At 44.9% G+C, this 14,212-nt stretch overlaps 1 protein-coding gene across 1 annotated transcript in view; it reads right to left on the bottom strand.

The window, feature by feature from the left end:
- Positions 1-14,212, bottom strand: part of TPO (thyroid peroxidase) — a 241,509-nt gene that overhangs the window by 19,209 nt on the left and 208,088 nt on the right. Inside the window, exon 12 of the mRNA XM_069726806.1 lies at positions 5,920-6,045. Within this exon, the coding sequence (XP_069582907.1) occupies positions 5,920-6,045 (126 nt within the window). The remainder of the gene's footprint in view (positions 1-5,919; positions 6,046-14,212) is intronic.

Raw genomic sequence — 14,212 nt, 5'->3', positions numbered from 1 at the left:
CACCGTTAGGAGCAGGGTTGCTAATCCGTTGACTGATTTGACCAAGAAGGGTGCTGATGTGGTCAATTGGTCTTCTGCAGCTGTAGAGGCTTTTCAGGAGTTGAAGCGTCGTTTTTCTTCTGCCCCTGTGTTGTGCCAGCCAGATGTTTCGCTCCCGTTTCAGGTTGAGGTTGATGCTTCTGAGATTGGAGCAGGGGCTGTTTTGTCGCAAAGAAGTTCTGATGGCTCGGTGATGAAGCCATGTGCTTTCTTTTCTAGAAAGTTTTCTCCTGCTGAGCGCAATTATGATGTTGGTAATCGAGAGTTGATGGCCATGAAGTGGGCATTCGAGGAGTGGCGTCATTGGCTTGAAGGAGCCAAGCATCGTGTGGTGGTCTTGACAGATCACAAGAATTTGACTTATCTTGAGTCTGCCAAATGGTTGAATCCGAGACAGGCTCGATGGTCGTTATGTTTCTCCCGTTTTGATTTTGTGGTTTCGTACCTTCCGGGCTCTAAGAATGTGAAGGCTGATGCCCTGTCAAGGAGTTTTGTGCCTGACTCTCCGGGTGTTCCTGAGCCGGTGGGTATTCTCAAAGAGGGGGTAATTTTGTCTGCCATCTCCCCTGATTTGGGGCGGGTGCTGCAAAAATTTCAGGCTGATAGACCTGACCGTTGCCCAGCGGAGAAACTGTTTGTCCCTGATAGATGGACTAGTAGAGTTATCTCTGAGATTCATTGTTCAGTGTTGGCTGGGCATCCTGGAATCTTTGGTACCAGAGATTTGGTGGCTAGATCCTTTTGGTGGCCGTCTTTGTCACGGGATGTGCGTTCTTTTGTGCAGTCCTGCGGGACTTGTGCTCGGGCTAAGCCCTGCTGTTCTCGTGCCAGTGGGTTGCTTTTGCCCTTGCCGGTCCCGAAGAGGCCCTGGACGCATATTTCTATGGATTTTATTTCGGATCTCCCCGTCTCTCAAAAGATGTCGGTCATTTGGGTCGTTTGTGATCGCTTTTCTAAGATGGTCCATTTGGTACCTTTGTCTAAATTGCCTTCCTCCTCTGATTTGGTGCCATTATTTTTCCAGCATGTGGTTCGTTTACATGGTATCCCGGAGAACATCGTTTCTGACAGAGGTTCCCAGTTTGTTTCGAGGTTTTGGCGATCCTTTTGTGCTAGGATGGGCATTGATTTGTCTTTTTCCTCGGCTTTCCATCCTCAGACAAATGGCCAAACCGAACGAACTAATCAGACTTTGGAAACATATCTGAGATGCTTTGTTTCTGCTGATCAGGATGATTGGGTGTTCTTTTTGCCATTGGCTGAGTTCGCCCTTAATAATCGGGCCAGCTCGGCTACTTTGGTTTCGCCGTTTTTCTGCAATTCTGGTTTCCATCCTCGTTTCTCTTCAGGGCAGGTTAAGTGTTCAGACTGTCCTGGTGTAGATACTGTGGTGGATAGGTTGCAGCAGATTTGGACTCATGTGGTGGACAATTTGACATTGTCCCAGGAGAAGGCTCAACGTTTCGCTAACCGCCAGCGCTGTGTGGGTCCCCGACTTCGTGTTGGGGATTTGGTTTGGTTGTCGTCTCGTTATGTTCCTATGAAGGTTTCCTCTCCTAAGTTTAAGCCTCGTTTCATTGGTCCATATAAGATTTCTGAGGTTATCAATCCTTTGTCATTTCGTTTGGCCCTTCCTGCTTCTTTTGCCATCCATAATGTGTTCCATAGGTCGTTATTGCGGAGATACGTGGTGCCTGTGGTTCCATCCGTTGATCCTCCTGCCCCGGTGTTGGTTGAGGTGGGAGTTGGAATATGTGGTGGAGAAGATTTTGGATTCTCGTGTTTCGAGACGGAAACTCCAGTACCTGGTCAAGTGGAAGGGTTATGGTCCGGAAGATAATTCCTGGGTTTTTGCCTCTGATGTTCATGCTGCCGATCTGGTTCGTGCCTTTCATTTGGCTCATCATGGTCAGCCTGGGGGCTCTGGTGAGGGTTCGGTGACCCCTCCTCAAGGGGGGGTACTGTTTTGAATTCTGTTGTCGGGCTCCCTCCTGTGGTCATGAATGGTACTTCGGCTGGTTCCATCCATGGATTTCCTTTGGTGGCTGTGGGTGTTTCTGAGTTTCCTTCCACAGGTGACGAGGTTAATTCGTTAGCTGGCTGCTCTATTTAACTCCACTTAGATCATTGCTTCATGCCACCTGTCAATGTTGTACTATTGGTCTAGTTCGCTCCTGGATCGTTCTGGTTACCTGTTTGCTCCAGCAGAAGCTAAGTTCCTCTTTGCTATTTTCTTGTTTGCTATTTTTTCTGCCCAGCTTGCTATTGTGAATATTGCCTTGCTTGCTGGAAGCTCTGGGATGCAGAGGGGCGCCTCCGCACCGTGAGTCGGTGCGGAAGGTTTTTTTTCCCTGCTCACTCTGCGTGGCTTTTTGTAGGTTTTTGTGCTGACCGCAAAGTTACCTTTCCTATCCTCTGTCTGTTCAGTAAGTCGGGCCTCTCTTTGCTAAATCTATTTCATCTCTGTGTTTGTGATTTCATCTTACTCACAGTCAATATATGTGGGGGCTGCCTTTTCCTTTGGGGAATTTCTCTGAGGCAAGGTAGGCTTTATTTTCCTATCTTTAGGGCTAGCTAGTTCTGAGGCTGTGACGAGTTGCATAGGGAGCGTTAGGAGCAATCCACGGCTATTTCTAGTGTGTGTGATAGGATTAGGGATTGCGGTCAGCAGAGTTTCCACTTCCCAGAGCTTGTCCTGTATTTTTCTAGCTATCAGGTCTTTCCGGGTGCTCTTGACCATCAGGTCCATTCCTGTCCTAACCACCAGGTCATAACAGGTTGTAGAGACGGTGTCTTCTGCTCCAAGGTGTTCTCCAGGTTGCCTCTCCATAGCTTCGATCTTCTAGCTCTCGTTCAGTAGTTGTTGAAACAAAACTGCATTAGGCCTACAAGTTGGGTCTGGGTTGTAGAGACGGTGTCTGCCGCTCCAAGGTGTTCTCCAGGTTGCCTTTCCTGAGCTTCTATCTTCAGGCTCTTGTTAAATAGTTGTTAAATGGAACAACTGCATTTGGCCTACTAGTTGGGTTGGGGCCTACTAACAGTGTCTGCCGCTCCTTGCTGTTCTCCTGGTTTCCTGTCCTGAAATTCCATTTTCAGGCTCTTGTTAAGTATTTGTTAATATTAGACTGCATTTGGCCTACTAGTTGGGTTGGGGCCTACTATCGGTGTCTGCCGCTCCTTGCTGTTCTCCTCCACTGAACAAAGCTGTGCCGCCTGTTTACTACTGTTGCCAATTTTGAACTGCATTTAGACTACTTACTGATTTGGGCCTACTCTCTGTGTCAGCCTCTCATTACAGTTGTCCTCCACTGCAATGCCCCCTGGTTAGTCCTGTTACCAATTTTGAACTGCATTTAGCCCACTTTATTCTTTGGGCCTATATCTGTGTTTCCTCCTCATCCTGCCCATTGCCCAGCCAGTGATAGATGAGTCTGCTGGTACATTGACCCATAACGCAACATTCCCCGTGCACGCTACACAGCAAGATTGTGACCCTGCTGAAAGTCAGGTTCCTCTTCCCGCATACCATACCACCTTACACGGGGACAAAGAGGAAGGTGCAGATGAAAGTGCAGGTTCCTTCATCAGGTGGGGGGAGGAATACTCGTTGGCGACGTCACTGGCACAGGGCCCCTCATAGTACGCAAAAGTGTCACTGCCGGTGGGAGGCGCCCCCGCCATGCAAACACATCGCCGTACTTTGAGTGGCCCTGTGCCAGTGCCAATGCCAACGAGTGGGCCCCCCCTGCTTGCTCAGGATCACAGCACTTGCAAAGTTGAAATACTTACCTCTCCCTGCTCCACTGCCGTGACGTGGTCCAGATTTCCTGGGCCCACTAAATACTTGAACCAGCCCTAGCCCCCACAACTTTAGCCAAATGACCCCCCAATTTCCAATTCCTTACTATTATTATAAGGTAAATTAAGATTGACAAGCTTCAGTAACAAGAATGGATGTTTTTGCCAATACAATGGGCTCTGTACATGTTTTCCTGGCCTCCACTCACTGCCGACTATGCTCCCCCATTGACTTGCATTGGGTTTCGTGTTTCGGTCGATCCCCGACTTTTCGCGATAATCGGCCGATTCCACTCGACTCGACTGTTGAGATAGTCGGGTTTCGCGAAACCCGACTCGACCTTAAAAAACTAAAAGTCGCTCAACTCTATAGGTGACTATCCAGCAGCTGTCGGTTGTACGCTATAGCTGACAACTTGCTGCATTAGCCACAATCAGTGTTGGCACCGTCCATATCTGTTTAACCCCTTAGATTCTGCTGTCAAAAGTGATTACATCATATAAATGGTTAACAGAGTATGGGGGCTTCCTCCTTATCCCCATCGGCACCCTGATATCATGATTGTGTGGTCCTCATGTTTACCATGGCAATTCATGGCCATACAGCGGCCTTAGAGTCTGCCGGCTACAGCGGCCCGTTTACAAGCTAGAAACATTTAGGTGGTAGAAATACACTTTTTAATTTCTGTCATGCCATTTTACAATTCCTGAAAAGCACCTGAAGGGTTAATAAACTACCCGACAGCAGTTTTCAATATGTCAGGGGGTGCTGTTTCTAAAATGGTATCACTTTTGGGGGATTTCCAATATATAGGACCCCTAAAGTCACTTCAAACCTGGATAGTTCCCTAAAAAAATAAATTTTGTATATTTCCTTGAAAAAATCAAAACGGACTGTTAGATTTTTAAACCTCCTAAAATGCTGACAAAATAAAATAGCATTTTACAAAAGGTGCTGAGGTAAATCAGACATGAGGAAAATGTTATTTAATAATGTTTTTCTGTGGTATGACCATCTGGATAAAAGGGATAATCATTCAAAGATTGAAAATGCCACATTTTTTTACATTTTTGTCAAACATATTGACCAAAATTTACCATTATCATAAATTATAATGTGTCACCGAAAAAAAAAAAAATCTCAAAATCACTGGGAACCGTTGAAGAATTCTAGAGTAATTACCACATAAAGTGACACTGGTCAGATTTAAAAAAAATTTGGCCTGGTCACTAAGGGGTTAAAATAAATGTTCGCTTCGGACTATATTTTCGTGACCATATCGGTCAGGGGCTGCAATTTTTGGTATGTTGATACGGAGCCAAAATTATCAGATCCTTCTATGAGCATGATTCATACCGTCACTTTTCAAGGGAACAGGAGTCCCGTGGTCCCTTTGTGAAAAGAGGGCCAACATGATGGCTCGACCATTGGAGAAATAGACTGGTAATCATCAAGCATGCGCATCATTCACTTAGGGGGCTCGGTACTCCCATTCTCATGACCATTGGTGGTTCCAATAGTCAGATAGTCAGATCAACAGTAATCATTCATTCCTTATGTGGGTAGATGATATTAGTTGTTCGTGGATAATCCCTTTCTTTTTATGTCCACACTAATCACAAATAGTGTGATTTGTTTTACTTTTGTATAATGAGATCACATGATGGTATTTATCTGTTTCTCTATCAATCAATAACTAAAGGCACTAATACGCTGATAAGCAAACAGTTACTGCTCAGCGCTAATCTTTAATCGCCACAAGGCATATTTCTGGATGACACTCAAGAAACAGATGCACCATTTGGCAAATTGTTTTCTGTAAACAGAGATCATAATTAAACCCTAAAGATGGAACGGTTGGCACTTGGTGAGAAAGTATTTCCTAGAGACCATGCCGCATTTGAGAATAAGGAGATGATATTTTATTTTATGAGCTCGGTGACATTTATTCTTGGCACAATCCACTATGATTAACCAGAGACTACCGAAGCCTCTTAAGTGAGTATTTTTAATGGAGAACAGAGATGCCCGAGATCCCAGTGCAAGTCAATAATAAAGAGAATGTACTGTATTACCTACGCAGGTGCTGTTATCTTCAGCAAGTTCATAAGGATCTGTGCACAAACATTCATAGCTGCCCAGTGTGTTCCTACATGTAGCAGAAGCATGACATGGCGGAGTCAGCCGATCTGAACATTCATCGATATCTAGGGAAAAGATACAATAGTGCTATCGGTGACTGACAACAAGAAATATTTCCTGACTTTTACTTGTCATAAAACCTAATAAAAATTATTCAGTGTTAATTATCTTACAATATGACAAAATTGTGTCCCTTCCCGTAGTTAGGCAGAGTAATTGATGAAAAGGATAAGGACATTTTTAATCCCTTAAAGACCGGATGATTTTCCTCTTTTCCTCCCCCTTCTTCCAAGAGAAATAACTTCTTTTTATTTTTCCACAGATATAGCAGTGTGAGGGTTTGTTTTTAAGGGATTGGGTTATAGCTTTGAATAACACCATTTATTTTAAAATGCAATATAGTGGAAAAATGGGAAAAAAATGTCAAGTTTTTATGGTGTTCATTGTGCATTAAAAGTAAATTAGCAATAATATTTTCCAGATCAGTAGGATTACGCCAATTTCAAACTTTCAAACTTACATGGTTTTTTTCTGGTAATTAAAAAAATTTCATAAATTCAAAAATAAAATGCTACTCGGGTCACCATTTTTCAAGACTTGTTACATATACATTTTTTTGGCTTAGGGAGCTGTGTGACCGCTTTGTTTCTGGACAGTTCGATCACTTTCAGAAACTATACAACCACAGTTCTGCCATTTCAATTTTTTTCTTTATTGCTTTTATCGATTAAGTTAATGCATTTTATATTTTAACAATTTTTTAAATATTTTTTTGTTTTTAATATAATTAAAATCATTTTTCTAATTTTTACTTATTGCTTATTTGCAGTATATTGTAAAAATTTATATATTGTAAAAAACTAGTCTCTTATGAATGTTAGCTGCAAACTGGTGTTCATAGGAGCACTTTGATAGAAAGTACTGGGGTCTTCAGCAAATTTTCGACTGCCATGACAACCCACTGACAGTCTACAATTGAAAAGCAGACCGGTTGATGTGTGCATTGAACAGGTCCAACTTCTCACACTATAAATTCTGCTATCAAAGATTGACTCCTGAGACAAATTTCATTTATCCACACTGGAGGAATGCCATACAGATGCGGCATGCATCGTTAATGACATGGCCACCTAGCCCCTACTATGACCATTTTACAGCACAAAAGTTCTTGTCCCCTTTGACTTAGATGACTTCATGGTTATGCTCCGGTCAAGTTCTGGTAACCGAACAAACTTTGGATTAAAGTTTGACTAAACCCGCCAAACCCGAACTTCCACTCATCCCTAGTTATAAAGAATAAACAGTCAATGATGTAACTATCATGGTTGCACAGGATGCAAGGGGCAGGAGAAGAGATGTACTATTTACCACTGGAGATGCATCCATGGATGCACTGTCTGCTGAAAACTATTGCAGCGCCACACTTACTCTACTATACAGATCTATCAGAGACCCGCACATGCAGAGCTGTCGAGTGTAATGAAGTCAGGCGGAGCTTTCATTCTATGGCAAAAAATGACCTTGAAACCTGATTCTTCACCTAATTTTTATTTTGATGCAAAATAAAGTACTGTGCAGGTGCAATACTTAAAATAGAGGCAGGTCACTGACGAATCAGTGATCTGTCATTCAAACAGGAGGCAGACAGAGGGGCCAGAGCATCCTGCAATGACTAAAGACTAGTGATGAGCCAATATACTCATTACTGGAGATTTCTCGATCATGCTCGGGGGTCCTCCAAGTATTTTTTAGTGCTCAGAGATTTAGTTTTTCTTGCCACAACACAATGATTTACATCTGTTAGCCAGCATAAGTACATGTGGGGGTTGCCTGGTTGTATTAATTGGATAACTGCGGATCAGGGAGTATAGTGTTTGTTTATTACTTTAATATTTTCTACAGGTGAGCAAGGGCTTCGGGATCAAGGTGATTGGTGAGTATGTACTCTATGCTGTATGTACTGGATGCTGTATGTACGGTATCTTATATGTGCCAAAATGTAACGACCGTTATGCTGGTCGCTGCTCGAGAACAGAATACGGCGCTGTTATGAATGACTCAGAGCACAATATGATATTAAACCAACTTTTCTTTATAAGTTTGGCAAAAAATGACAGAATTTTCTCTCCCAACACAATATGGGCCACAACAGCCACAACTCACAGAATACAAGTTATGCAGCCTGAGAGACCCAAAGTGCCAGCTTCACAGACAGGAATCGGGCTACCCCACAACTATACCACCCCTCCCTTATGTGTAATGGGCCTGCACGGGGTAATACTGTTCCTGTTACACGTTGTACTCTCAGGAATACAATCTTACACCCGCCTCCCGCCTAATTTACAATAAAGCATGGGTACCCGTTTTTCCCCCAACATATATATATATATATCACAGTATATACTGTACTCAATGTATATGCAGTGCACTGTCTTATTGTTGAGTGCTCAGAGTGTACTCTTTCACAATATATGCTTCAACGGTAAATAACTGAATTTGTTATACAGATGTCCAGCAGCGGATTAAATAGGTATTTGAGCCACCAAATCTTCTGATGCAGATCCAGATAAAGTTCACAAATAATTCCAGGAATATCCCACAGCCAGAATCGTTCAAGCAGGCGCGCAGGCTGGAGGATACACTGTGGGAATATCAGGCTGCTTTCTCCAGGGATGATAAAGACTTTGGCTGCACAAAGGCAGTGGAACACGAAATACCCATAGGAGATACCCCTCCGATTCGAGAGAGATATCGTCAGATCCCGCCGAACCTCTATAAAGAGGTTAAGGGGATGATAGCACAAATGCTAGACAATGGGGTGATCCGCCAGAGTCAGAGTCCTTGAGCCGCACCAGTCATGTTGGTACAGATGAAGGATGGGTCCATACGGTTTTGTGTTGATTACCGCAAGCTGAATGCACATACTGTACGTGATTCTTATCCACTACCAAGAATCGAGGAATCCTTGTCCGCACTAGGGAAGGCGAAGTATTTCTCTACGTTTGACTTAGCCAGTGGCTACTGGCAGGTGCCTGTGACAGCTCGAGATCGGCAGAAGAAAGCATTCATCTTGCAGATGGGTCTGTTTGAGTTTAACCGGATGCCCTTTGGACTGAGTAATGCCCCAGGAACATTTCAGCGATTGATCGAGTATTGCTTGGGTGATTACAATTTTGAATCTGTGTTGATTTATCTGGATGATGTAATCATAATCGGAAATTCATTCGATGATCACCTGAAAAAGCTGCGGCAAGTGTTGCACCGACTGAGAGACAATGGACTTAAGAGCAAGCCAAAGAAAGTCAACTGTTTCAAATGCAGATTGAGTATCTGGGGCATGTAGTGTCGGCTGAGGGTGTGCGTTTGGCACTGAGTAAAATTGAGTCCATTCAAGGGTGGCCCAGACCCAAGATCCGGGGAGAAGAACAGGCATTTCTTGGTCTAGCCGGATACTATCGCCGATTTGTAAAAGTCTTTGCTAAAGTGGCTGAGCCACTGATAGAGCTGTTGCGAGGGATGGCACGAGGGCCCAAGAACCAACCCATCCAATGGACAGATCGGCAACAACAGGCATTCGATCGGATCCAGGATGCCCTTGTGCAGGCACCTTTGTTGGCGTATGCACATTTTGACTGACCTTTCATTCTGTACACTGACGGGAGCCTCCATATCCTGGGAGCTGTGTTAGCCCAAGAGCAGGAGGGTCGTGAACGGGTTATTGCATATGCCAGTCGGTCTCCACAAGACACCAAGCGAAACCCAGAAACCCCATAATTATAGCTCGTTTAAGTTGGAGATGTTGGCCTTGGTGTGGGCTATGACTAAGAAATTTGCAGAGTACCTTGCTGGCTCTGAGATTTTTGTGATGACTGACAATAACCCACTGGCATACCTGGAGAATGCCAGGCTGGGAGCCCTAGAGCAGAGGTGGGTAACGCGGATGTCCAAGTTTAATTACCAGATTCGGTTCCGTTCGGGTAAAGAGAACTCCAATGCCGACGCACTGTCACGAGTGACTTGTGGTACTCCCAGGCATGTTGTGGATGAAGACCTTGAGGATACCGAGATTCCTGACCTGAGGCGATTACCTGTGTTTGTGGATGTGTCACGGTTAAGTGGGGTGGTGACATGGGTCAGCACATTGCTGGGAAAAACTCATAAGGAGTGGGCCAATTTACAGGATGTGGACTCCGAGCTGTCATGGGTAAAGAAGTGGCTGAGTCAAAAGTCCTGACCCGACGGAAGGGCGAGAGCTTGGCTGGGAGAAGAGGGGCAGAAACTGCTACGGCAGTGGGATTGATTGGCCATAACGGAAGGAGTACTGTATCGCTGGATCTACATAGAGGCAGAGTTGGGGTACCGTTGGCAGGTGGTGATCCCAGCCTCAATGGCTCCGGACATTGCCCGAGAGACTCATATGCAGGGTGCACATTTTGGACCTGAAAAGACTTATAGATGGTTGCACCGATTTGTGTACACACCTGGCTTGGAAGAAGTCGTGAGAGACGTGTGTGCTAAGTGCCGTCCCTGTGAATTGAATGATTCCCAAGAACAGAGAGCTCCTGTTCAGACACATCGTGACGTCTACCGCGCTGGAAGTATTAATGGTGGATTATCTGTCCATTGGGTACTCCAGCAGCGGTCATCATTCATGCCTGGTCTTGACTGATCATTTAACAAGATTTGCTGTGGCCGTTCCCACTAAAGATCAGACTGCTAAATCTGCAGCAGAGGCGATCTGTAAACATTTCATTCCGGTGTATGGGTGCCCCCATAGAGTGCATTCAGACCAAGGTACCTGTTTTCAGGGTCAGCTCATGACTGAGTTGCTGCAGGTCTATGGGATTCAGCAATCACGGACGACGCCCTATCACCCGCAGGGAAATGGAGCTTGTGAGTGATTCAACCGAACGCTGCTCCAAATGCTGAGAACGCTGGACAAATGCAAAAGGGGCGATGGCCTGAGTTTCTCCCTAAACTTAAGTGGGCTTATAATAACAGAGTCCATAACACTATCGGGTTCACGCCTTATGCGATGATGTTTGGCCGGCCTGGACGAGAAATCGGGGAGCTGAGTCTGACGGTACCGGATGAGCTGCAGTATCGTACAGCCAGTGAGTGGGTCCAGGATCACCGAAGAAAATTGCAAGAGATCCATCAGGTGAAAGAATGTGTATGGGATCATCCACCGGGATCAAAAACCAGTGCACGGGGATGAGTTCAAGGTGGGTGACAGGGTGCTAGTGCGGGTTACAGATCCAGAAGGGAAGTTGAGTGACAGGTGGGAGGATACGCCTTACACAGTAGTGGAAAGGATGTTCCCAGGAGGAAGTGTGTACATGGTGGTCCCTGAGGGGTGTATCGGACCTTATCGCACGATGCATCGGAATTGGCTAAAGCGGTGTATATCTGACGCACCTGTCTGTTCCCCTGAGTCATCTGATCCAACGATGGTGCAACCGAGCAATGTTGAGTGTTACTGTTGGGATGACTGTGATGGCGACCTCCCAGAAATGCAGAGTCTGACAGTGCAAACTCTAGATATGCCCACTGATGTTACTGTTCAACCAGATGCGACAAATGTTTCGTTGAAGCCGACAGATACTGGCTTATGGAGGTAAGAGAGGAGCACAGCCGGAATTCCTCCGATACGATATAATCCTGATGAGTATGTGTTGCTTGTGGGTTGTGAGAAGCCATTTGTCGGGACGCCAAATTGAAAGTGGGGTGGAGTGTAAAATAATGCTTTTTCTATCATAAACAGTGTTGATACAGTAACTGTGTTCAGACACCGAAAGTCACCCTTGAGTAATAGACAGGATAATTACAATGTTGTTGCAGTAATTTTGTTCAGCCACCGGAGGTCACCCATGAGTAAAAGACAAGAAGATTCTGGAAACAGGACAGTTAGGCCGGCGTCACACTCAGCATATGGAAATACGGTCCGTTTTTTATGGCCGTAATACGCAGAAAAAATCCAGAAATAGTGATCCGTATGTAATCCGCTGGCAAGGTGTGGTCACGTATTTTGCGCATGTAATGTTGCGTATGTAATCCGAATGACATCCATACTGCGTTTTTTCCATGCAACCTGACAAAATGGACATTTAACAGTTTTGGAGCCTGAAATTAATTTACATCAGCATCAATAACCCTATTTAGGGCCTCTACAACAGGTGACACCCTCCCATATGGCCAATTTGTGGTTGTGCATCTGTTGGTGTGTTGTGGTAACGTTTACACCATGTCTGACCTACTGCACTTCACCCCAACTCAGCGGGTTTTGTTTAACTGGGTCTTGTCGCGTCAGTTTGGGCAGCCATACCCTGTGATTGTAGATCCGCAAAGTAGGAGAAGAAGATTGTGGGTGCATCCACTTTTGAACCAATGGCTCAATAAAAGGCAATTTTCAGAGGCTCTATACAGCTCTGCGGTCACATCCTGATAAGTTTTACCTATACTGTCGAATGACAATACCAACATTTGATATCTTGTCTTCTCCTTACCTTACGGTATGTATTCAAAATCCTCACATACTGTATGTTGATGATGTTTTTTTTCAGGGTTGTTTTCTAGCAGCTATTTGAAAATATATGTGTTAATTAGGACAAAACCACAAGAAAAATATGTATTTCTATTGTTCTACTTATGTACCCTAGGTAAATATCGATTAATTTCATTGATATTCCTGTGTTTTTTATTAAACAACATACTTGCGCTTTTTCATGTTTTGTCTAAACTATTGTTACCTAACTAATATATTTTTTTGTGTCCCTTCAGCTTCCTGTCAACTGGATTGTCTTATGCGGGACTACACCTGGAGTTTCTAATTGGTCACTCCACGATTTCTGGCATTGTGCGCTCAACATGTAGTGAAATATGGGCAAAACTACATGAACTTGTCATGCCTGAGCCAAAAATGGCTGATTGGCTCAAAATAGCCCGTGGGTTCAATGACACTTGTGACGTCCCACACTGCATTGGAGCCCTGGATGGGAAACATATCAGGGTGCGTAAGCCACCGAACTCTGGCTCCAAATTCTACAATTATAAGCAGTTTTTCTCTGTAGTTCTGTTAGCTGTAGTTGACAGTAACTACAGGTTTATAATTGTAGACATTGGGGCCTATGGGCGAACAGGAGACTCAAGGGTGTTCAATTCGTCCATTATGGGTCGGCGGCTACGTGAAAACCAGTTAGAACTCCCACCTCCACAACAACTCCCAGGCTCCAATGCTGAAGCAGTGCCATATGTTCTTGTGGGAGATGAGGCCTTCCAATTGACAAGGTATGTCATGAGGCCTTATCCTAGGCGCAACCTGGATCACCGGCGGTGTGTTTTTAATTTGAGGCTTTCCAGGGCGCGTAGACTGGTGGAGTGCGCCTTTGGGATTCTGTGTGCCAAATGGTGTCTCCTCCAGTCTGCCATTCAGCTGAGTGAGGCTACTATTAATAAAGTGATTAAGGCTTGTGTTGTTTTGCTCAATTTTACTAGACTTCATGATTGCCCGTCATCTGTTATTGTTGAAGAAATGTTGCCCAATGTGAGTAGGCCTACACCACATGGGCCTCCTCCGTGCCGTCCCCTTTCTGGACTAAAAGTGAGAGATATTTTCACAAATTATTTTGTTTCTCCTCAGGGTGCTACTCCCTGGCAAGATTATGCTGTTTCTCAGTTGTGATTTCATTATTTTCAAAATATATTAGTACCATAAAATATTTGTTGCCTAGAGAAACTGTACTCTGTGTGTTGTATTTACTTAATTACCAGATGTTTAACCCCTTAGCGACCGCCGATACGCCTTTTAACGGCGGCCGCTAAGGGTACTTAAACCACAGTGCCGTTAATTAACGGCGCTGTGTAAAAAGTCAATAGCGCCCCCCAGAGGCCGATTTTCTCCGGGGTCTCGGATGCCGGGGGTAGCCGAGACCCCAGAGAACATGATTAACCCACCCCGCATTTGCGATCGCCGGTAATTAGCCGTTTACCGGCGATCTAAAAAAAAAAAAAAAAAAAAAGCGATCTCTTTTTAATTTCTCTGTCCTCCGATGTGATCGCACATCGGAGGACAGAGAAAAGGGGTCCCAGGTGGCCCCCCAATACTCACCTAGCTCCCCCGATGCTCCTCGTGTCTCCCGGTGGGCGCCGCCATCTTCAAAATGGCGGGCGCATGCGCAGTGCGCCCGCCGGCCGGCACCGGGAGAATCTTTGGGGTCTCGGCTGCCGGGGGTA

The sequence above is a fragment of the Ranitomeya imitator genome, chromosome 5, assembly GCF_032444005.1.
Source record: "Ranitomeya imitator isolate aRanImi1 chromosome 5, aRanImi1.pri, whole genome shotgun sequence".
NCBI lineage: Eukaryota > Metazoa > Chordata > Amphibia > Anura > Dendrobatidae > Ranitomeya > Ranitomeya imitator.
Note: the sequence above shows the minus strand (reverse complement) of the source record. Positions and strands in the feature narration are given on the sequence as shown.